Source organism: Colius striatus, chromosome 1 (genome assembly GCF_028858725.1).
Source record: "Colius striatus isolate bColStr4 chromosome 1, bColStr4.1.hap1, whole genome shotgun sequence".
NCBI lineage: Eukaryota > Metazoa > Chordata > Aves > Coliiformes > Coliidae > Colius > Colius striatus.
In genome coordinates, this window is record NC_084759.1 from 143,994,368 (window position 1) to 144,019,517 (window position 25,150).

Below are 25,150 nucleotides of genomic sequence, written 5' to 3' on the forward strand. Positions count from 1 at the left end.
CTACTGTTCTGTGATTCTGTGGTTGGGAATGTCTGTTATTTATACGGGTCACCTACAAGCTTTCCCAGGAGGATTCTGGAGGTGAGATTTTATTCACAGGTTATTTAGCCTTTCACTCAATCACAACAAGGGCAAACCTTTCTTCCCTCCCTCTCTGCCTCCTATTTAAGCAATTTAGCTCTGTTTTTCTGAGTTCTGGCCACTAACCAGGGGCACGGGCAGAAGTCTTTCACGTGGAGTGAGAGAAAAACAGAGGGGCAGGAGGAAGGGATCAGCTGCCACCCAGTCTGATGCACTGGCATGTTGTTATTACTGTTGTGAAACAAAAAGATTTCCAACACTGGAAATCACAATGGAGTGTGCATGGAGAGCCTTTCAGGGGCATGCTGACCCCTCACCATGGCAAGTACTGCTGGAGCAATGCAGAAGGCAAGCATAGGGGTGGCAACCTGGGCTGGCACCTCAGCAGCTGCAGGTGGCCCCATGGGTGAGGTTTAGTGTAGAATATGGTCCAAGCCACTTGTTACATTCTTTTTGCCTCTCAGTAACAATCCACAGGCTGCATTGTAAGTGGTTGGAATTATTTTTAATGATTTTTCTCTTTAGTCAGACATATTTTTTCCTGCCACTGTAACATATTTTAAGCCTTTAAGGAATAAAATAAGGGATTTGGTTATTTTAAGAAAAGGGACAGCATCATTATATGACAAAGCTGACTGAAATGGTAACTGCAACTTTTTATTTTGGGAATCTATTTTAAGAAAATAAAAATATTTAAAGCTGTCAAACTTTCAAAATAATTTTTTGATAAAAATAATTATAAAACTACTTTATTTTGATGTTGCACCAATTTAAATGAGCAGAGATGTACTGCATTTTATATCAAATGCCAAAAGAAGACTAGATACTGCTCAGGGTTTAAAGAGGACTGTATTTTTATTTTGCACAGTGTGTCTTCCTAAGCCCTTGGTATCCATTAGATTCCAGGTCTGCAGGGGTTTCCGAAACTTAAATTTAAACATGCAAACAGTTTTATTTCATAGAATTACAAATTGATTTGGGTTGGAAGGGGCCTTAAATATCATCTAATTGTATGTGTCTATAGCATCTGCTATGGGCATGGACACTTTCTGCTAGACCAGATTGTTCAAAGCTCCATCCAACATGGCCTTGAACGCTTCCAGAGAGGAGACATCCACTACTCCTTTGGGCAACCTCTTCCTGTGCCTTACCGCCCTCATGGGGAAGAACTTCCCAGTATCTAATTTAAATCTACCCTCTTTCAGTTTGAAGCCATTCACCCTTGTCCCATCACTGCAGATCCTAGTAAAAAGCCCCTCCTCATCTTCTGTGTAGGCCCCTTTTAGGTACTGGAAGGCTGGAACCTTGTCTTTTTCAGGCTGAAGAATCCCAGCTCTCTTGGGCTGTCTTCACAGGAGAGGTGTTTCAGCCCTCTGATCATTTATTTCAGTGCATCTCTTTACACCTAGAATGAAGTCTGAAAAGATTGCAGCAGCAGCAGTGTCATTGTTCCAGATTGCCTGGGATATTTCTCGTCTAAAACCAGCACAGTGATCACCACATAGGGGCATGAATCCCAGTTAACATCTTAGGATACTCTTAGCTGGTGACAGTGATGGGATTTCATTGTCAAAATTCCCAATAGTCAAGTAGTCTGAAGCTACAGTTTCAAGTTTAATTGATTGTTGGATCTGTGACTGCACTTCTAGAGTACTGGGGATTTTAAAATGGCAGCATTATTTCAATATACATTGAGACTTTTATAGCTTTTCCTCCTCTCTAATACAGCAAGTTAAATATTAATTCAAGTAATTAAATAACATCTCTAACTAAGCAATAATAGCTCTGAGTAATTATATGTGGATTTTCCATGTAATTAAAATGTAATTAAGATGTAATTGAGGTATATGGGTTTAGATTCCAAAGATTTTTTTTCCATTAGCAAAGAGCTATCATTTATTTTTTGATACTACCAGAGAATCTAGCTCAGTCCTGCTATTTTATTGCTGTCAGAAATAAAGCACCATCCTAATGCATATTTGCTGAAATGGATAGATTTGCTGAGTAACAACATGTTATTAACTGAGCTTTTATTGATTGGATAGCACCATGAGTATTGGTAACTGTACAACTGAGTTTAGAATCTTTGCAATACTGTTCATGCAAACCAAGTATTAACATCATCAAACTTTAAAGACTTAATATAAAGGAGAAGGAGATACTTAAAGTTGGAGGGGTGCAGGGTGGAGGCGTTTATTATGTGCTAGAAGTACTGCTAGCTTCTCACGTTCAAAAAAACATGAGTCAAGATCCATCTCCTTGAATTCTTCCTCTCAGAAGCCACCTGGTTCAGACTTTCACATTTGGCCTGGAAACACAAGACCTAGAATTTTGATCATTTTTATTTTTTAAAATGTGAAAAAACTTCCCCAAGCCATAATAAAGCTGACATCAATATGAAACTATGTCTTTTCATCCCTTATGCAGCATGGTAAGACACTGCTGGTGCTTGAGGCAGGAAAGGAGAGCTGCGGGAGGTCTCTGTGAAAGAGAGCCTGGGGGTTGGGTGCCCTGGCCCACACTGAGTCTCCTCACAGCATGTCTGCTTTGTAGAAAGGCTAACATAAAAAAAAGCCCCTTACTATTAGCACTCCAGAAGTGCTATAGGTGAAGCTTTTGTGGTTGAAATAGTATTCGATAGCAAGATGAGCACAACCAAACGCTGTATAAAAATGCCAAGGCCCGGCCTTTCTAGAGCATCTCGCCATTCAGATCCAGGGGGAAGACCAGTAGCAGGCCCCTGTGTCTGATATTCCGGGCTGTGTTTCAGTAGTGGTCACGCTCTTAACCAGGGAAGCACGGCTGCTCTCTAGCGAGCACCAGAAATATTGCAGCATCGGATTAGAACCAGTCGTGATGTTTTCTTGGCAGTGAACTGGGTCACAGTGCGCTGGCATCCTCAGTTACCTAGGTGCACAGGGGCAAATTGCTCACTGGCAGAGAAAAAGAGCAAAAGGGATTTCTGCCTCCAGACTTGAATTGTGTTCGATTCTCCTCACAGTTACTTACCCAGCTGCAGCGCAACCCTGAGGGGAATCTGTTTCTGTGCCCTTCTGTTGCAGTGGGCCTGGCATCCCAGCAGTGCAGTAGCACCTTTTAAATCTTTACAGCATACAACAAATTCCTGTTTGAATCTGACAAGCTGTTGTCTATTTTAAAGCACTTTCCCATATCTGATGACACTTGTTTTTATTCTAGCTTTGTTTTCTTTAGTAGCATTTTCAAATAAATATTTTACTATTAGGGTGAGCTGCAGACTACACAAAACTCTGTAACATAGAAAAATCGAGCAAGATTTGCTCAGAGAAGCTGCCAGCCTAAGCCTGGGAAAAAGAATTATTAAACCAATTGCTCAAGACAGCAAAGCAGATATACCTTGCTAGCTTGCTTGCTTACCTTGTCTTGATTTATGTATCCATTTATTCGTAGCTGTAATTACTGTGTCAGCACCAGTTTTGTGAAGCAAATCCGAATAGCATTAGCATTAACAAGTAGTATAAATTGTAAAGTAATATCAAATTAATGATATAATAACTTTTAGGATCAGTTCAATAATAGTTTTCATTTTGATTTCTGATACCACACGGAAAGCAAAACTACCTGTGAGGGGAATTTAATATCCTGAAGTTCTGATTGAAAAATGATTGATTGTTCTCATAGCTAAATGATTTGGTGGAAACGACTTGAGTCAGCAAGAGCTTCACATGCGTATTTGCTATAACTATGGTGTCTACAGCTACCATGACTGAGATACCTATAGAAGTCCTTAAGAAATAAATAACTTGATAACTCTAGACATACAATACCTTATCTATAAACAAATAGACAGAAAACAGTAGAATTTCTTCTGGGAAAGTAAGGTGGATGGAAAGATTCAGTACCACATATAATTTCTACACTAAAAGAACAGGCTACTGTTCTGTTTGTGTCTGATAAAAAATAATTACCACTGTACAACTTAATATTGTTTCAGCAACAGGTTTTTTTTTTGCTTCTCACACTGCTAGTGTAAAGTTAATGGGATACAAACTCATCTTAGAATGTGAATTACATAGAGAAAATGAGTCTCGTCATGGATTTCAGGATTACTGTAGGCAAATGGATATGGGCAAACATCTCTTTGGTAAGGATAAGGCGGAGAATGAAAAAGGCATTAGTTCTGATATTGCCTGGAGTCTTGGGGCTTGGGTGAGTGCCCACTTCAGTCTCTGTGGCTTTGTGTCTGGGTTTTGAGGACAGGAGGGGGCTGAGAGCTCTGTGTATCCCAGCTCTCCCCTCCTGAATAGTGTTTCACACTCTGCAGGAGTCTAGGTCTTGGAGCTCTCTGCTCCCTCCAGGCCTTGCTATCGGATCCAGATGCCACCCTCTGCACATCAAATGCTATGTGGTCTGTGAGGGATTAATCATGTGTCTCCAAGTGGCTCACTGAGTAGCTAGTTAGTCTGTTCACCTAGTTCCTTTGCATGACTGGTCCACTGTTAGCGTCATTAGCCACTCTCATGTCTTATTGCATTATTTAATTCACTGAAGAATAATGACACTGTTTTTTTTTCATCTTTTTCTTGTGCTATCCACTTCCATGTGTGTTGCTCAGAGGCTGCATTTTTTTATGTCAAGTTTCTCTGATACAGTTCTGTAGTCAATTACAGCTTAAAACCAAAGGCTTCAGAAAGAGCCTTTAAAAATAAAGCTGGATCCTAGGCATTTGCTTCCTTCTGGTACCCACTACTCAGAGATACAGACTTTCATTAGCCCTGTCCTTCCTTTCAGAGCACTCTCTGAATCCATCATTCCCTCCAGGTCTTAAAAATATAGATTTTCCAGCTGAACTGGTTTCAGGCACAACCACATGTGGCTCAATGGGTACAATTTTGGAGAGTAGATGAGATGGAAAGCAAACAGAAATAATTTAGACTGGAGCTGGTGCTGGAAGAGAAATACAAAGTTATGGCTTCAGTTCATGATGTCCCTGTTACTGTTGACACAGTCTTAACAGTACAGTTGAAGTGACTGGACATGTCTCTGAAACATGGAGTCCAATTTCCCCTTCTTCCCTAAGCTCTACTCCTCTTTACACATTCTGTCTTCAGGGTGCTTCAAGTGAGTTTTTACTTCTTCAGGTTCCCCAGACTGACTCCAGTAAGCATAGGTGTGGAAAGGGTAGGGATGGGGAAAGTCTGGCTAACTATTCCTTTGGTTGCAGATAGCCAATATATATTGGCCTAGCTGGGTTGTAAAATGGTATTTCCTGAGCCAAAGCGTCTGACAGCAGCTGGCTTCACCCAGCATCCAAGCCCGAAATTAATGAGCTGTAGATAACCTCAGCACCTGAAATGCCTGATGCCCATTGACTCTCACAAGGACTTCTTGAGCATGCTGTGGCTAAAGCAATGCACTGCTGCTTTCCTGTCCTCAGCTGCAGGTTTCCAACAGAAGTTGCTCCTACTTGCTTCCCCCTTCTTTCTCTTGCCTACTAAACCCTCACTTTCGTTAGTTTTATTTGCTTCTCTACTTGAGCATTGTGCCCATTTATTCTTCACTTAGGAGACTTTTGAAAGGGAGACTTGATAACATGTGGAGGGGTTTGTCCAAAAGCTTGTCTGATGCATGGAGAATCACCAGGAACTTCCAATAAGTTAAGAAATTAATGCTTTGTTTTCTATGTGGTTTTATGAAAAATGCTAATAATAATTAAGAAAAAGTTGGAAGATTTTACACAATCTTTCATCTGTTACCTTTATTCACCAAGTCAGTTATATTTCTAAGTTTTTTTTTTATTCTGTAGTGTTATATGTCCATTTAACTAACTCTGATATCCAGACTAAAATGTAGGGATCTGTCTGATCATTGTGCACAGCTTCATTGATGTGTGAATTATTGACTTTACATGGAATGTGTAATCCTACTGCTGAAATACATTTAACAATTTATTTGTAAAAAATCTAGCATTTACTAGAACATATATTTAACACATTTTCTTTCTTAAACAAAGGAATATCTTTACCTGAATTCTGTATTTGAAGATGAGGTATGATGGATTAAGGGACATGGGGCTGTATTTCTCTTACATGGCAAAGACATCTGAGTTCCTGCCTTAGGGGCAAAACAGAGCTCAGTTTGAGCTATAGACTCTACCTGTGCTCTGATAAATCACTTCTGCCTCATTAGTGACCTAAAAATTCTTAAATCAATCTGATTTAATTTTATCTCTTAACTAAGACTTTGGCCTCTGACACACCGCTTCTCAGATTTCCATTAAAAAATTAATATTATCCAACATAGTTAATCCTCCTTCAGCATGTGAATTTAGGAGTGTACATTTTTGCTGATGGCTAAAACCAGAAAGTTAATGATTTCTATTTTATCATGCCAAAGCACAGGATGGTGTCTACTGTCATATGTTATAGCAAAGCATATATCAGCCAGTTGAGAAAAGCTGCATTTATCTGAATATATCCCTAAGTGGTTGGTTTTTTTTTAATGTGTATTGATGATGATTTCAAACTCAGCATAGAAAACCCCATTTATTTAAAATGTAGTTACTAGTCATTTTTTGGTATCTCTCTTTCATCATAAATGATTATGAAAATAGAGAAAACATTATTGGTGAATGTACAATTAAAAAACAAAACAAGAATTATTTTAATGCTGCCATTTCTAACTGTACTATTTCCTCAGACACAAATGGAATAGTATTGTAGTAGGAGGCACTAATATGTCCTCTTAAGAGATTTTGTTAGTAGAAAATGCATTGTTTCAGAAATATAGAGTTTAATGTAGGTTTCTGCCTATTTCCATCTTTTGTCATGTCTCCTTGCTGGTTGCTTTTTAAACTAATATTCTACGCTTCTTTCCCCTGGTGATGGCTCAAGAACCCATAGGATCAACAGGGGAAACTGATTGCCAATATGAAATGCTGCAACTTGTTTTGTGCAATAAATTTAGTGAAAACCATCAATAAACCCTGCTGTAAGTGTAAATAGAAACTTCTTTTTTCATCTCATTCAATGGCAACAACTTTAAATGTCTCACAGCAGTAGTAGGTATAAAACCTCTATAAAACTTTATTTTGAATAACTTCAAAAATATACTAAACTTCATAGGTAAAGCAGAAGATTAAATTCTTGCAAAAATAAGATAAATGTAATCATTAAAAGCAGCAGGGCAGTACACTAAAGAAATGTAATGACTGAAATTTAAAAAAGAAATGAGGGAGCATAAAAAAATCAATGAATAGGATGACTACAAATCCTTGCTTTCCTGTTAAGTGAAAATTGTAGTTTACACTTTTTTGATAGTGGTTAAAGTGACAAAATAATGCTGGTTTGCACAATGGTAGGTATTGCCAGTGCCAAGGCATAAACCCAAGCTGTGGATCCTAGCATTCACCTCACCCAAGGAAAACCTCAACTGGCAGGAATCAAGAGGTGAGACTCAACAGTTCACACATTGGCTACAGAGGCCAAGTCTCAAGTGCCGGGTATCCTGTTTGCAACACAGTTGGGGGACACACCTGGGTGTTTAACAGAGCTGAAACAACATGGTAGCATCTCCTTAAGATTTACTAATTTGCTTAGTTACCTGAATATGCTGCATACAGCCACACAGTTTTGCAGAGACATTTAAGGTGTTGAGTTATTCTTTTACCTTATGAATGAAGAAGAAAATCAAAAGTAAAATCAAACATGGGAACTTAACTGGTATCAGATATGTGTCTGATAAGCATATATCTTTCTGTTTTCAGACAGCTGAAGTGGCACTAGCTAATTTGAAGAATAAATATGAAAATGAAAAAGCAATGGTGACTGAAACCATGACAAAATTACGGAATGAATTAAAGGCTTTGAAAGAAGACGCAGCAACCTTCTCATCCTTGAGAGCAATGTTTGCAACCAGGTAAAGGAAATGGTTTTACCATCTGGCTCAGCACTGTAAAAGTAAATATGTGTATGCTAAGTGAGAACAGAATTAGCCATGTCTGTCGGATTCTTAGGAGGAGAGACACAAATTATTTTCTTTAAGGTTAGAGGTTTGCTGGATGAAGGTGAATGAGTCTTAGAATGCGCACTGTGCAAAACCTGGAAGGTTTCAAGTGCTACTGAGATGCGTGTCTTGGAAATTAAAGCTGGAGAATAGCAATGTCAATGCAACCTTGACTAAAGTGTTATCAGTACCAACATATGCTTCCAGTATATTTGCATTTATTGAGCTTTTTAAAGTGGAAATCAAATAGTAGATAAACGTGGTTGATTTTCACATTCAGAAGTGCACAGTGATTCTGTCAGGTAAAGCTACCATGTGGTTAACGAGGATCTTCAGAATCCCATGTTTTCATTATCGTGAGATTTATTACTTACCTCTAGTAAAATCCGTTTCAGCAACCAGCCTACACTATAATCCAATGCTAATAATTGTGAGGCCACAGCAGTTTCCCACTCCAGCATGAATTCTTATTGTCTCCTGCTGTGATATTAAATTTATTATCATCTCCTTCACAGGATAAAAGTTTCACTTATGTTCTATAACATAGTTCCTCCTGGCAGGACAGTAATTAACAATCTCTCATCTTGTCTTCTCCTACACGTTCTTTAGAAGAGCTTTTGGCTTTATCTGCTTTTTTTCAAAGGTTACTTAAAAATTAGTTTAATTTAAAGATCTGACAAAAAATTCATCATTCCCAAACACACGATGAAATCAGTATATCCAGGATATTATTCTGTTATAGCAAGGTTGGCTTTTTTTTTCCTTTTGGTCAAACACAACAGATTTCTTGTTGGTGCTTTATTCCTTAAGTGATAAGACATCTTATGCCTCATGCCAAGGTTTCTCCAGTGCTCCCTGTGGTGTATAGGTACCATCTCATCTCTTCCAGAATTTTAAGGTCCTTTGTTGCTCAGTGACAGTTGCAGCTGCAGCTAGGAGACGTGGAAAGGAAGGAGAAGGGACATTTACATGCCATTACTTTGGTATTGTGTACAAATTCTTCATAGGTTCATCGTCAGAAGAGTACATGTAGTGCCGTGATGGAAATGAGAAACCAATTCAGCAGGTGATATGAACCAAGGTAGCTCCTTTGCTTTCATTGGCATCTAAAGATTTTATTCAAGAGAGAAAAATTTTGTGTATTAGAAATGTGTGTGTCAACCTTTATTTGCAAGCTCACCCATTACCCTAGAAGATACATGAATCTACCAACTCTGTAAGACTACCTGGAAGGTTACTAACTCTAGAGGAGAGGAGTGGCATCATAAGCATAATGCAAAGCAGCACCTTGCAGCACTGATTAGGCCCTCAGTGCATGGCCTATGGAATGTGTCCCTGTCCTTGAGGTCATAAGTTTTGCCCAGTATTTTGTAATCACAGTTATAAAAAGTCATTCACTGCAAGGTCTTGCACGTCAATGTGCTCATATAGATTTTTCTGTTGTTAAATGTTCCTTTTCCTTCCTTACTCTGGAATATAATGGCCTTTATAATTAAATCAGTCTTCCCAAATGATCAAATCATTGACTCATTCTGAATAGTCCATTTGGCATAGCATTTATTTAAATGACAGAGAGCAGATATACTGTAGATATCTGTTGAAAAAAAAAGCTTTTTGAAAATACGAGACTGTAAGATTCTCCAGCAGTAGCATTAGATGCAATAGCAATCTTCAGCATAAAATATATAATTTTTAGTCTTCTGTTGATTGAAACAGTGGTTTCCATGGTTATCTTTCATCACATGGTACTTACTCTTGAATTTGTACTGTTGGGAGATCATCCCTCTGATAGTAGAGTTTTATTATAGATCTGAAAATTATTTCATATACTGTTTGATAGAGCAATATCTTTTCTCTTTCACTTCTCTTTTTCTATTCATTTGGTCCCCAAACAGACATTCATTTTGATGTTGAACTGTATAGTTTTGTCCTCAAGTGCACTGGATAAAGGTCATACCATGTTATAAGGAGAGCACAACACACCTGTCTCTGCTCTGAACAGCAAAGATGACACTTTTCTCTAAAACTCCTCTATGCAGAAAGCAGGAGCAATCCTGACTGTTGTGCATCTTTCCATTCTTTAAGTTTTTTCTTCAGTTCTTCTGTCCTCCCTCTCAAAAGTCCTTCTGTCTTGTTTGTACCTCTACTTTTGTTCTTTTTCCTTCTGGTATTGTCTTTTCCCCAACCTAATCTCTACAGCTTCCTCCTTCTCACTTCATTAGCCTTGTGATCCCTTTCTGAATTTGTTTCAGATCTGTAAAGAATGTGTTTTCAGTACAGTTCAAACTCCCTTTTCCCCAAACACCTCTCTTAAAAGAGAAAAAGAAAGCAACAGAGTATAAAACCTTCTTTTCTATGGGGTGCACAGGGTTGATAGAGCAGAGTTGAAGTTCCTGTTCTATGCCAGGGCCCTGCGATTCCCACCAAATTTGGAGCTCCTGCCTTGAGCATTCTCACTTTGTTCTGGGCTGCTTCTGGTAGTCCCAGACCAGAAAAAAATTGTGACAGCCTTTTCTGCCCCTCCTGTCATTTTCCCTCATTCCAACTGTGAGTTGCTGGCCCAGGATGGGAGCTGTGGGACTGGGAGGCAGAGAAGCTGGTGGCCAGCAGTCATCCAGAGGGCAAATGAAAAAATATGCTCTTTATGCCACCAGTTTTCTCATATGGATTAGGGATTTCCCTGGGAGAGGAATGGATAAGTCTAGTGCTGAAGGAGAAAAGGAACTACTTTTAAAGCAGGATCCTAAAGCTAATTTTACTTGTCCCCTACATATGCTTCCCAGCCTTAAACAGAGATACCTTAAAGGAGCAAGAAATATTATATTGCCACAGTCCCGTCTCTCTGTGCATTAATTTTATTCTCCATCCATCAAGGCGTTTTCTTATGATTTGTACTTAAAAAAAAAAAAACCCTGAAGAAATGGACTAGGAAGTTCAGACAAGTCCTTGAGCTATCTTAGATGAGAAAACATTTATGAGCAGAAGAGAATTATGCTTATACATCTGGAGCAGGGATTTGTCAGTGTCACTGGGTTTTAGCTTAAGCTCTCCTATGATTTATGTTACCTAAATTACACATAAGCCTGACTCGGTGTTTGGTTTCCATTCCTAGACGAGAGAGATAGATGAAACTAGAAATCTCTTAACTCCTATATAAGCTTCATGGATCAGTTCATACAAAACAAATAGGTTTATATGTCTGTCTGCTTCCTTTCTGAGAGAAGATAAATGAGAAATAGATGAAATCTTGGCTTTTTCTCTGGCAATAAGTAGACCAGCAGACAGCAAGATAACAGTGCTGTTTATTTAATACTCACTTGCAGATTACAGCCGTCCTGGGGCAAGGGAGACATTGGGAAAGAGCTCTAAGTCAGGAAGACATAATCTAACTTTTGTGATTCACTACTATTCTGAAAGACCTGTTCAGAACCCTGGTGTATCCTGGAGCCCTGTTTGGTCTGCAGTGGTCTGTGCCATAAGTCATCTCTCTTGGGAACATTTAATCATTTTCTACCTCTATATGCTGGGAGACTTCATGAATGTTTATAAAATGTATGGGCAAAAGGCAATATGGTTGTGTGTAATGCTTTTGTCTTTTTATAATTGGAAACAATTCTCTCTTTATTCCACACCAGCATGAAGCAGGGAATATTTCAGTGAAAGCAAATTCTACAGCCGCAGGCAGAAAACTCCTGCTCCATGGAATAACTTCCACTGCTGCAGACTTTAAGGAGAATGGAGACTGTTAATTCAGCAGTTTCTAAAGTTAATCACGGTCTTCACTGATTTAGGTTTAGCCTTTCTGAACACTGTTTCTCAAAAGATGATACAGGCTTAAGTAACAAAACACAAACAATAGACCGTATGTTTGTGAAAAATAATAGGAAACTTCGAGAAATGGTGGAGGTCAGATGTCTGGAACCTTCCAAACACTACAGTGAACTGCCAAAAATGCAGGGCTGTTGTTACGAGGAGACTTCTAGGAAGGGCATATAATTAAACAGAACAGTCGGGAAATATGTTAAGGAAAGTGGGTGTTTTTTTCTCAAGTAGGAGGCCTAGTATATCCGCATTTCTAGGTCCAGCTTGTTATAGTTCACAGCCGGTAACAGAAAGCAGGTTTTCTAAGTCTACTTTAGTAATATCATCTTGATGTAGTTTATGTTTCTTAACTGCTCAGTTATGCTGTTTTACAAAGCAGATGCCTAACATACCAATAACACATGTTAAAGTCAGGAAAACCAGTCTATTTCCAAAACCAAAATTGTCTTATTGGTTTATTAAAGTGAGGCACTTTGCTCCTCTGGTGACGCTATGCTACAGGTGTTACTTGTTAAAATTTTTGATAGTTAACATCTTTGCAAAGAAAAAGGTATCTCCTAGGTGAAGAGGAAAGCAGAAGAGAATGAGAAGGATGGATACAGGATCCATCTGGTGACAAAAAGGAGCCTTTAAAACTCTGATAATGCAGACATTATGGTAATTTCAAATGAATTAAATTTATTCTCCAGAATGCTGATTTCTTTCTAAAGTCTCTGTCATAGAAACTGGCTAAAGAATCAATAGACTACTCATGGCTTGGAGCAAATATAGGTGTGCGGGTTGGCTTTAAGCCAACCAGTGTTTCAGAAATATCTCCATTCCTCAAAGCTTGAATAAAGACAGACAGTCATGCTTATTAAGGTCCTGCAGCAGAAAGATAATACTGAAACTGTAGATGAAACTATGTCTGACTTATTAATTTTGCTTCCAGTGCCTGAATTATTCAAAAGGAGATTGCAATATAGAAAAATGTTTCTATATGAAGAATAACTATGAATTTTCAAATGTACTTTATTTCTGTTTTCCAAGGAGAAGATTAAATTTTCAGAGAAACTTGTTTCATCCCTCAGTTTGCAATAATTCAAAAGTTTATTGCATGATACTTTTTCAGAACAAAAACTTTTTTCTCTGTTTCCTGTGAGCAGTATAGATAAAGTTAAATCCTCATCTATTACACTAACGTAATTACACAACAGAGGTATTTAGATGTGTACAGATCATATGCGAAAGAGATTTGGTGAAAGCTGCATCATTTAACATGAAAAGTTCTTGGATGTTGCCAGAAATGTCCTATGGTCAGACAGGACTGCTATCTGTGAATCATTTCACTACTGGTACACATTTATTACTCTTGATTCCTACTGATTAGGTGGTCTATTGTTAACAAACAAGCTATTTCACTTCAAAAAGTGACTAAGACCATCCTGAAATGCCTTGCTCTTCCTGTTAACTTTAGAAATTATTGTTTATAAGCAGAATTAAACTGAAGTCGGTCTTAAATGCTAATAAAAATCGTGAGAAAGGTAGTTTTATTTTGAAGTCTGTCTCAGCAATCTAAAGCAAATGAAAGCGATACCTTTTTCATGCAAACCGAAGAAACTGAGGGTAACCATAGCAATGAATATATGAGCACACCTCCAAGAGATTCAACAGTAAATATGAAATAACTTCAGATGTGAGGTTTCCTAAATAACACCTCTTTAATCAGTTAACAAAGGCAAACAAGCGAGGGCTGCTTCTTTCACAAAATCTGTTGTGTCAAGCGTTCAAAATATTTGTGGTCTTTTTTCATTATTTTTTTTCTGTAGTATTTTGCTGGAGTGGATATTGCTATCTATGGAAAATAGTGTTGTCTAATTAGTAGACATTCTTACCCATAATGAGTTGAGAGCAGAACCAGCACCTAAAATTGTTATTTGTGGTCAAGCCCAGACGTAATCTCAAATTTCTCCTCCTACTTGTTATCTGCACTAGAAATATTTTAAGTGGTCATAGATTACTCTGATATTATAGATCAGGTTTTTTATTTTGAATGGGAAATGTTGGTATTCCAATCTAAGTCTGAGTTTATTCAAAACTGGAACAGAACAATTCAGGCTGTCTGCATCCAAGACTGGATCTGAATACGATCATGGGTAGGGTTGGTTCTCAGACTGGTTCCACAGAATTCTGCCTTGTTTGTTTTCCCAGGTGTGATGAGTATGTCACGCAGCTGGATGAGATGCAGAGGCAGCTAGCAGCTGCAGAGGATGAGAAGAAGACCCTAAACTCTCTGTTGCGCATGGCTATCCAGCAAAAACTTGCCCTTACCCAGCGACTGGAGGATTTAGAGTTCGACCATGAGCAGTCCCGACGCAGCAAAGGCAAGCTGGGAAAGAGCAAGATCGGCAGCCCTAAAGTAAGTGAGGAGGCATCAGCCACCGTGCCAAGCATAGACACTTTCCTCCTGCATAGTCAGGGCCCACAGCAACCAAACTTACTGGTCAGCAGTGGCACTCAGAGGAAAAGGTATGCATGCAGTGATCTTTACAGTACAGTGCAGTGGCCAGACTTTCATTAAAGTCGTTCACTGAATTGTAGATGTTATAGTTACCTTTTTAATTTTTTTTTTGGTATTTTGACTGGGGAGAAGGAGGTGGGGAGGATATGAACATGAAATTCAAAGCCTGGTAACATGTGGTTCTGTTCCACCTACTCACTATGTTATTTCCTCCTCCTTAAAGCTGTGTTTTGAACTAGATTTTGTCAGCGTCTCAGTGCATCTTGTATGTCTTTAATATTAGTGTGAATGTATTTTCTTTAACAAGTTTTCCTTAAGGTTTTCCTTAAAGAGCATCTGAAATGAAAAAAAGGTTATTCTCTATGAGCATTTCAGCACTTAACACAAAAGAAACTGCATTCTTTGGTTAAGCTCTGATGCTCGCTTGTTCTTCATCAGTGCGAAACAAATGGACGTGTTCACTCAGATCAATTTTTCTACATGGGAGCAAGCAACCTTTTGAGGGGGGATGGCTGCCATTCATAACCTGTTGCAAATATTTTGCTGTTCAATTAGTGAGTTCTTGTCTTGTGACTGCTCTGCTAAAGCTTTATAGGTGTGGAGACCTCCACAGTTCTGAAGATAAAGAGGACTATCTGCTAGAGAAGTCCTAGATAATCATTCCCTTTTCTTGTATGCTCTAGTCACAATGCAAAGGCAAGAGAACATTCAGTGAACCTTGTACATGTCTACTCCAGGATGCTGAGATATAACCTCATCTCCTCCTCCCCTAATATGAACCAGGATTTCCAATGGAGGCAAGGTGCCTTGCTGTGGAAACGATGTTGGGTGGCAACAGTAGTTGTTTTTTTACCTGTTAAGCAAATTAACATGATGTTGTCATTCATGAGGCTTTGAAAGGTAATTAAAGTAAAACTCTTTTGTTTCCATATGTATTTTTCTTGGATCTCCTGCAAGACTATTCTCACCTTCCCTTTGTGATCAGAGCCATCCCAGGACTTCAGGGACCTATCTCCAGAAATTATTAAGAGCTCCCCCTCATCCCACCTCCACAGAATCATATCTTCTGAGGGGCCCCCCTTCCATGAGTGAATTCATCCATGGGCACCGTCTCAGCAAGGAAAAAAGGTTAACCGTGGCCATACCAGGTAAACATTTTTTCCTTGGGTGCATGTGGTGCTGAGTGGTTAGCAGAGCATGGGACCCTCCCAGCACTGCAGATGCAATCTAATTTGGGCATCTTCTTGAGACCTGAAAAGCAAAATGTCTCCTCCTGTTCTCACCTGTGACAGGAGATGACATTCTGCTGACAGTGGCCCAAACTGGTTCCAGATGCAGTGGGGAAAGTCCTTCTGTAGTATAGGTGAGTGCAGTCCCACCTGCATCCACAGGGGCTGCAGCCCTGTCCCTGGGTGGTGCTTAATCTAGTGGTTATGTTGGTAGTCTTCTTTGAAGAGAGAAACCCAAAGGGACAGAGGAGTCAGCACAGGCGTGATTGGCAGTGTGCAGGAGCCTACGCAGCATCCATCTTCTACTTACCCTGGAGCATTCGATCAGGTTTTTCTAAAGGGTAATGTTAAACTCACAGCAGGCTTAACTTATATCAATTGAGTCACAAAGCTTATCTTTGCAGGAAGGTTTTGTTCTTCATTTCCTGCGAAAATTTTTGAACAAGATGTAGAAAGGACATGCAAACTGAAATGCTATTTCAAAGGTCATCTTCCTTATCCTGACAGACAAGCTAATAATTGCTTCTGCACCTGAGCAGAACCTTTAGCTTTTAAATGTGCACACTCTCATTTGGTGGTAAACATTTTCCGTCTTTTAAAATTTGTTATACACAAAAAGAATAAGTATAAAATATAAAACCCACATAGTGTTTTCTACTCAAGTAAATGTTTACTCGGGAAAGCTGAGCAATACCCTACAGTAAGTTATATCTCTCACTCAGTGCCAGCAATATAACAAACTCCTTTAAGTGGTGCCATGCGAGTAACACCCCCTCAGAGGACAAGTGCGAAACTGTAGAGAGTCTAAACAAGACATTTTCCTAAGGAGTGTTGCAGAAAATAAATCAAAATACTAACTCCCGGGGAGAATCAGCCAGGGAGAGGGAAAGAAGCAAAGACTTTGAAATGCATCAAATAAATGGTACTGATCTTCCAGCAGTTCCTTTGCATTCTGTTGGCTATGGAAGACCCCATGCTCATTTCCTACCCCATCAATAGGAGTCTGCTTCCTAAACACTAGTAGTGTCTCTCACATTCTTTCCTCTTCATCCTGCAACAGAATAAGGATGATTTTCTTTCCAGTAGACTTTTACATCTCTGAAGAATAGGGACTGTATTTTCCATTTTCGTAGAATCATTGAATGGTAGAGGTTGGAAGGGACCTTGAGAGACCATAATTTTCCATATAGCTAAATGCCCCAGTTTGGAAATGTGAGGATCTAGGCCCAAAAAATGGCAATCTTCTACCATACAGCTTACGAGAATCTTCTAACTGTTATTGTACTTTCCATATGCAATTTACAAGAGTGACAGGCCGAGGAGAACCAAATTTTAATTCAAGGACTGGTTGACATTTATGTGAAGAACCCTGACTGTATATTGTAACTGCAGTTTGGTGGTTAGAGCAACTAACGATTTTAAAAGAACTGTGCTCAATAGATTGGTAAGCACAACATACTGTATTGCAAAATTGTTTTTGGAAATGCTAAGATATGTGATCTTTGAATTTGGAACTCTGGATTGTAACTGTCTTTGTGCATCTGATATGGAGCATCACAGATGTGTGAACCACGGATTGAGAAACACTGACATAATCTCTAACATTTTCCAGTAACAGAGGCCAAAGGATGAAGCAGTCTGAAAACTAGAATTCTCCAGGAAATATTTGTCTGGAGTATAATTGCAGGTATATCTCTAAATATACAGAGTGTAAGAGTCTTGAGATAGTATTACTGATTTATCTTACAATTGCCCTTATGCAGCTAAAACAGTCCCAGCTTTCTGAATATATTTTCAGAACTTTATTCCATTACATGACCTTAGTCTCAGCCTGTGAGACTGAAAGCTTTAAACTACAAATTCTTATGAGTACTCAGATTCCAGTATTGGCAGGGTCCATGTTAGAATCAGGCTGAGGATTAAGTAGAGAATTTTTCATCATTGTTCTATCAGTTTCTGGAAGATTTCTTACTGTTGTTAACTGATCAAAGGAATACTGTGCTAAGTACATTTTTTTTCCCCCCATCTGTCTAATTATCTCTTTCCTGAAAGTAAGGAACAGTGAAGGGTTTTATTCTGCTGCTTTTATAGTGAATGTTTAAAAGCCTTGTATCAGAAAGCATTCCTGCTCTCAGATGATTTGGGCTGTCAAGCAAGCCAGCAAGAAATGGAGCATCCCACACCTGCTTCATCAGAAAAGCTGCAAAAAAGCAGCATCCTAATCCAATCACTGTGGAGCAGAGTATAGCTTGGCTTGAGGCTGTGTCCTCAGGAGTGGAGTAGGAATGATTAAAGCCTAAATTCAATGGAATCAGGTTTTAGCTTTCTCCCTCCCCCCCCCCCCCGCTCCTCTCGTATAGATTTCTAAACTACTTCCTTCAGATGAACATTTCATCTATATGAAGTGTGGGCTTCCCTGTCATTTCTTTAGCTCCACAGTGTTGTGGTAACTGGGAATCTGTAGCTAGGAATGCATTAGATGGAGACCAAGAGCCAAAATAACTGAAGCTGGTAGAGGGAGAAATCAGGCAGGCTTCCCTTCCCCATGCTCTCTATGCAGTAGGCAAGCTGTGCCTGTCTCTTGTACTTTCTTCTGGAGTCAGTGCTTGGCAGAAGAGGCTGCCTTCACCATGGTCTGGCCCTAGCTTTGATTGCTGCTGGCTACCTGGTAGATTTAAAGCTGGAACTGCTTTTGGCTCCTTCTTCAGAGGAAGACTCTGGCATGAAGGCTCGCTAGTGCAAACCAGCTGAATTAAAGACCTCTTGAAAAAGAGATTGTCATTTCCTGCCCTCAACTTTAAATCAGCATGCATGTCCTTCTGAGATCAAGTTGTGGCAGCATGACTTTATCTGGTCTTTCTAATTGGAGTAATAGCTCTAATCTAGCAGTGGCTCAAAATATCATTTGGCCCGTTTCTGAAGTATAGCGTTTCATTTCTCCGAGGTAATGGTATACATTTAGCTTTGCCGTGTGTTTCTTCTTTCCTTCTGTTATTAATGTGGATTTTTTTACACTTCAAAGTCTTTATCCTTCTGAGAGACAGAAGCAGCTGGTATGTGCCCAGTGTAATTCCATCCCACTTTTGCATGTGAGTCTTTTCATAACCACATGAAAAACTCAGGGCATATAGAAAGCCTAAGGCTGAATTTGACAGTGTGTAACACTGTCTTAGAAAATACCTTTCCTTTGCAGTTTCATTCAAACTCTTTGAATATGAAGTTACTAGATGCCTCTTAATATCTCACAGGATCCCAAGGGATGAGGAATATGCTCTACTGCTGTTTTGTCTATCTGGATTTTGAGCTTTCTCTGTGTGTAGAGTTTAGCATATGATTTTCAGAAATATTATTTCAAAGGTTAAGCTCATGTTCCTTCCTATATATTTTTTCTTTAAATAATGTTGAAGTGGATTTATCATGTGAGGCAAGATTCTTGGCATCGGTTCCTGCTTCTTACTTCTTCGTGTTGTTTAGACAATGTGAAGACATGGGAAAGCAGCTGCAAAAATTTTCTTGGTAGGAAGTTAGGCTGCCTTTACTCTCCCTTTTTGAATTAAAAGGTTGGGAAAGTGACTTAGGGAGGCTTAGGCTGGCACTGCCAGAGGCTGTCAGAGGCACAACAGAGGCTGTCTGTAGAGGTGAGCCTATGGACCTTATAGCATTGGAAAAGTAGAAGCAATAAATTTTTGATAGCAGGTTTGTGTCTTCTTTCATTGTGTGGTGAAAAGGATTGAAGTTCAAGGTCTTTATCTGTGCATGTTTTCTGTTTCTTTAGGAATATTGTGCCCCAAATCGTTCCAGCTTTGCTTTTGAGCTTAAGCACTACTGTTAAGCTTCTCAAACATTTCTAAGTCTTGTTGCTATAGGCATTACTTCAGTACATCAACATTGCTTTTTCATACACTTTTGAAACAGCAGGAATGTTAGAAATCTGAACACAGAGGAAAGCACAGCAGCTTTTAAAAACAATTGTGGAAGAAGTCCTTTGAAGAACAGTGTTTGCTCAGACCAGAATTTTGCTAGAAGGATGCTTTGTAGATCTTTGTAATTGCTCAGGTCACCTTGTGAAGAGTTTGAAATATTTATTTCTTCTCCTTTCTGAAGGAATTTTATAGATTAATGATAAGGAAAAGCAACATGACTAGGATCTAGATACATCTTTCTATGCTGATTTTGTGTTAAAGAATTTTGTTCTGAGTTCTAGATGATGAAAAATATGGATTTATCTCTATGTTAAGTGAAATGGTTTATTCTTGAAAGGCAGTGTAGGCGGTTAGCTGAGCCACTGCTACTAAATGAGATATGCAAGTATACAGCATTTAATGAGTCAGACTACTCTCCTCTGAATTGTTCAATCAGATAAGTTTGATTTGCTTCACCCAAGCAATGCAAAGCAGTTGGAGCATGAAAGGTCTTCAGAGCCATTATTTGGAAAAAAAAAAACCAAAACAAACCAGCCCAACAACTTTATGCCACCAATTAAAATTTACAATCCAAGTGCAAGTTGCTCTTTGCCTCATTAGAGATCCATGGATGATTCTTCTGAGTCCTCAACTACGAATATGTTGTATTTTTAGCTATCAAAAATATACTTGTGTTGATGGTGATAATGTATTTGTGATACGTTTCTAAGCTTGTGTAATCAGGCAGCATACTGGCTGTTGTAAGAATTACATGGTGTTGGTTTAATCTATCTCTACTCTCTGTGGAAAATGGAAACATTCTGTGTTTTAAGCAGGGTTTTTAAAACTAGAGTGCAGGGTTTTTTTACCTACACATGATGCTCTTCACAAAAAGGATAATTTGGTTATTATTAACTTATTATCTGTGTTCACTTTTTTTGTTCTGCATTGTTCTGTTTTCTGTGGGTTTTGTAAACATGCCGTATTTATGTATAGATGTGTTCATTGTTTAGCAACTGGTATTAGTGCATATATACAGATATATGTATATCTTCCCACTCTTGGGGCATGTCCTGCATCTGATATGCTCATTTAACTAAGCTTAATGAGCATTGCGTATTTATGCCATTTCAAGCATGGTACATTGTCCTTGTGGAGGCCGTTTTGAATTTGAAGAACATTATCCTTGCCAAGGACATTAGTTGGCTGTAACTGATGAAGAAGTCAGCTGGCTAAATGTACTTTTACCTCTTGGTGCCACTGTGAATAGGACCTTTTAGCTCTATGCTTTTCCTCCCTTGCATTTAGCTTTCCAGTTACCACTGATGAGACTGAAACCATACATTTCACGCTGATCAATATAATTTAGCTACTTCAATATAATTTATCTATTATGGCATGAATTCACTGCAGTTCTACAAGTTTCATTTAATTTCTTTCTACCACATAAAGAAAACAGTTCCAAAGTAAAACCTGGTTTTAACATATGCCCTGATCTGTTTGTTAATACATTTGTTAAAAAAAAAAAAAAGATCACAGTGAAATCCATGCCTTACTGTTGTGTATTTTCATTAAAAGGTTATCGACATTTTTCTCCCTGTATCTTTAGTTTTGACATCATTGCTGGACGGAACGGTTAACGTTAGCATCATATATTGAAATTCTCTGGTAAAATCTTATTAGACATCTGATTGTTTCTAACTGAACAGGTATGCAGGTGACATGCTGTCATCTTTAAGGTGTGTCAACAGAGATTTGTTGCCTTCTGTGAAAATTTTGGGTTTTGGAATCCAGTCATATCAATTAACTAAAACAAATGGTGAGATATCTTGACAATGGTGGTAACAAAAGCCATTCATCTTTATCTTCTTTTATGATAAGGTTTAGTATGGTTCCAGGCCTTACTGATTTTTGCCATCAAATATACTGGAATATTCAATATCATGCTTCTCATCTCATAAAAGAGGCAAAGGTGACATGAGTTTCTGTTTAAATCAGACATGCTGATATTTTAGCTCTCTAATAGAGCAGTTCCATGGGATGTTGTGGTGTATGGAGTAAGCTCACCAGCCATTCTTTAATCAAGACTAGTCTCTCCAAGTGTAAGTATCTCTGCATCTTTTAGGGCTACGAAACCTTATACTTGTACCTTATGTCGTTTCTTCCAAAGCCTACTAAAGATACTATTCCCACTCCAACTTTTGGATCAGGACCTTCTTTACCTGTTAAGTAGTGCAAGTAGTTCTTGTTTGGATATATTTGTGGCTGTCTGAAAGGTACCCTAGACTCTATGTTTCCACAGAAGATGGATGAACAACAAGACAAAAATGTGATGATTATTGTGTTTTTAAGACCTTTCTTTTCCTTTTTTGAAATGTTTAAAATGCATGTGTCTTTTAGTAAGTATTTTCTGAATCATCAGACCTTTCTAAATGTGCTTTTTATGAACTGTATATGAAAAAGGAACTGAATGTATATTTTCAGCTTCTATCATTTCCATTTCTGCTATTTTACTAACCCATTATTTAGCTTCTCAGTAGATTTAATGAGGAATTTTTTAAAGCATTACTCAGAAACCTTTTGAGAAATAACATAAACACATCATGATCTAGAAGATGTGAAGAAGCCTACAGAACTGACAAAAGAAGGCTCTTAACAATCCTAGTCTATAACTGGAAAAAAAAATATTTTGCTAATTTTTATGACCTAGTGTTTTGTTGTTGTTTTTTTTTTTTTCCTAATTATCCTTAATATGAGCTACAGCAAAGGGCAGGGCTGGGATATAGCTTTATTGCTATACTTAGAGCAAGCAGTCACATTACCACTGAAGCACATGGACTGACAGGGGAATAGCATAGTAGGTTGAGGGTAATTCGGGTCTAAAAAGAAAGTAGAAGTTAAGTTATGCAGGATAAGGAAATAAGGAGAAAACCCACTCCATATAGTGTAGCTGTTGTGTAGGTAGAAGAACTCACTGGAACATGTCCAAGAGGCTTGACATGTTCTGGAAAACCACTGAATCGGTAACCTAAGAAGCCATGTCTGTCTGTATTACGTGTCAGGTAGTGCATGAAGTGGAGTTGTTAGTGATGCACTGAGTTATCTGTGGATATTGCCAAGACAGATAGCATTTCTCTAAATGCTATAAGGAAATAGCAATTAAGTCCCCTACTTATTCCAGTAAGCTCAATCTCCTGCTCTTGAGAAGCACTTAATATCAAGCTCTCTGATATGTTTACTCTGTCTGACCTTGTTCTGAAGGTAAAGAGTGGAGAGAAGGAGGAGTAAAAAAGGCCTGTGTCAGAAGCTTGGGAGTGTAGAAACAATGGAACATTCCTGGGTCGTCTGTGCAAGAAAAAAATCAACATGTGGAGATGATAGGAGATGAGAATTTTAGGTGTTGCCCTGCTGCATCTTAGTGAATATGAAGATATAGCTGATGCCTCCAAATGGGAGTTCTGCAGAATGCTCATACCTCTTAACCTTTAATCTTAAAATAATTTTTGAGAAGACTAAGAAATAAGTAGTGAAAGAATTCATTGTTGTTGAAACTTCTCCAACCAACAATAAGGCACCAAGTTTCTCTGAATAGCAGCTTAAGATATGAGTTGCCTTGACATAGAAATTTCATAGTAGATCAGCTTTAGAGTGAAGTAAACCAAAACTGATACTTGGTTGATCAATTTGTCTATCTCCAATCAATTATTCAGTTTATTCAGTCCATTATTCAGTTTAATGGGAACTGAGGTAAAATTCAGACAGTGAGAAAACCAAGAGTCTGGATTACAGGAAAATGATGTACCAGAGCTAACTTGCACATGGTGAAGTTTATTGGGCTGCCTGTGTGCTAGCTGTGCTGGAATAGGGCTGGCTCTCACTGAGTTGTACTGCAGCTCTCCACCACGGCTCAGTACCCCTGCACTGCTCATTTTGCTCCCAGGCCAGGATAGCCTGAGTCAATCTTGCTCTGAGAAAGTTGGAGTTAATGAGGCTATCCAGAATCCAGGTGAAACCCATGTATTTTCTCTAACATAGTCCTCTCTTTCCAGCCACAGTCCACGGAAACTCACAGCTGTATGCAGTTTGTAGTGGGCAGACTGACCATCTGAGGCTGTGCATAGGGCAGAGGTAACTCTGTTATTTCCAGACACAGACTGACACTGGAAGCAGGAGAAGGGAGAGGCTCTACTAATCTTTGACCTGCACCATTGTTCATGGTTTTTTTTCCCAAAGATAAGCCACAGCTGTCCTCTCACCAGCTGTTCTTTGTGATAACCATTACCACTTAAAGTTCCTCTTGGCCTGGAAGTTTTCTTGGCATCTGTTAGGAAAAAAACAGATAAATTATAGGTGAAACCAGTTAGTCAAATAATGTTATAAACTTATGTTCTCATCATCTGTGGATATAAACAGTTTTGGGATTTTTTTTCATCCAGTCAGATTACAGTTTGAAAGCATCTCTACATATCCCAACTCAGCAAGGTGAACAAATGTTTTAGTGCCCTCTGCCCCATTCTTCTTGACAGTTCATGTTTGAAAATTTTGCTTGTTTTGTTAGTTCCTCACTTTGAGGAACAGAGGATTGAATTGTCTTTTCTGGACTTGCTGTGTAATGCAATGTTTCTGCCTCTGCACAATGAGATGGCTATCGATTTGTTCTTTGCCCCATATTTTTGACTTATGCTATTAACCATTCATTCCTTCCCATTAAAGTGACATCTCTGGGAAGAAAACAATTCATTACCATATAAATTGAGATAGCTTTTCTTTTGAAGAAAATTGCCAATAACATCTTCACAGACGCCTTATCAAATTCCTCAAACTTTATGGACCAAGTTCAATTGACACTGTAGCATGATACAAAGTGAGATAGCTCAAAAACTTTTACCTAGGAAGGAAAGGCTTTCTGTTGGCCTGGAGTATTCAATGGGATGCTAAGGAGAGTTTGTTTTAAAAGACTGAAAAAGCCTCAATCTCATGTTTTGTGTTTTTTGTCAGATTTTTCCCACTGATTTTCAAATCAGAGCTACCAAGTATGTGACAGTACCTGAAAAAAAAAAAAATTGACTGATTTGTTGTTCAACTCTCAATTTTACCCTTTCAGATAAAGAAGAAGAAAGCTCTCCATTGTTTAACTGAACTAGACGCAGTTAAAAGTGTGTTACGTATCAGTTACTCGTTCATGGCATCCCCAGCACTTCTCTTGGGATTCTTACTAGTCTCGGTTTTTGACAGCACTATGTAGAGATTAGTAATTTACTGAGTGTCAAAATGTGCTGAAACATTCCATTGCAATAAGCTGGGTCCTGAGCAGGTGAGACTGAAAATGCTTGCACACAGATTTTTCACTGAGGACATTGCTGATGTCAACAGAAGGCATGCCTGCCTCTCAGACATTAATAACCCAGTTAAGCAGACCTGTGTTGATTAGAGTCATCCAGTTCACAGACTGGAGGGCAGAGCACACCTTGTGACATGAGGGAAGTGCATTGTTTTTTTGTGGCTGAGCCAAAGGGAAGCACAGGAAAACACTTTTCTTTTTGGTGAGGTTTGATCTTAGCAGATAATATATTGCGATACATTTAGTCCTCATGGGCAGATGTAGCTTCTCTGAGCTTGGTATTTTTAATACT

The 25,150-nt window shown here is 38.7% G+C and overlaps 1 protein-coding gene across 13 annotated transcripts in view; it reads left to right on the forward strand.

Annotated features, from left to right (window-relative positions):
* LOC104560303 (protein bicaudal D homolog 1) overlaps positions 1 to 25,150 on the forward strand; it is a 304,772-nt gene that overhangs the window by 146,251 nt on the left and 133,371 nt on the right. For 3 of the 13 annotated variants that reach the window (XM_062010546.1, XM_062010555.1, XM_062010585.1), the window contains exons 6-8: positions 7,826 to 7,977; positions 14,077 to 14,284; positions 15,372 to 15,534. In XM_062010546.1, the coding sequence (XP_061866530.1) occupies positions 7,826 to 7,977; positions 14,077 to 14,284; positions 15,372 to 15,534 (523 nt within the window). Of the gene's footprint in view, positions 1 to 7,825; positions 7,978 to 14,076; positions 14,395 to 15,343; positions 15,535 to 25,150 lie in introns of those variants that run through there. The other 10 variants (XM_062010536.1, XM_062010565.1, XM_062010576.1 and 7 more) reach the window with 6 other exon arrangements.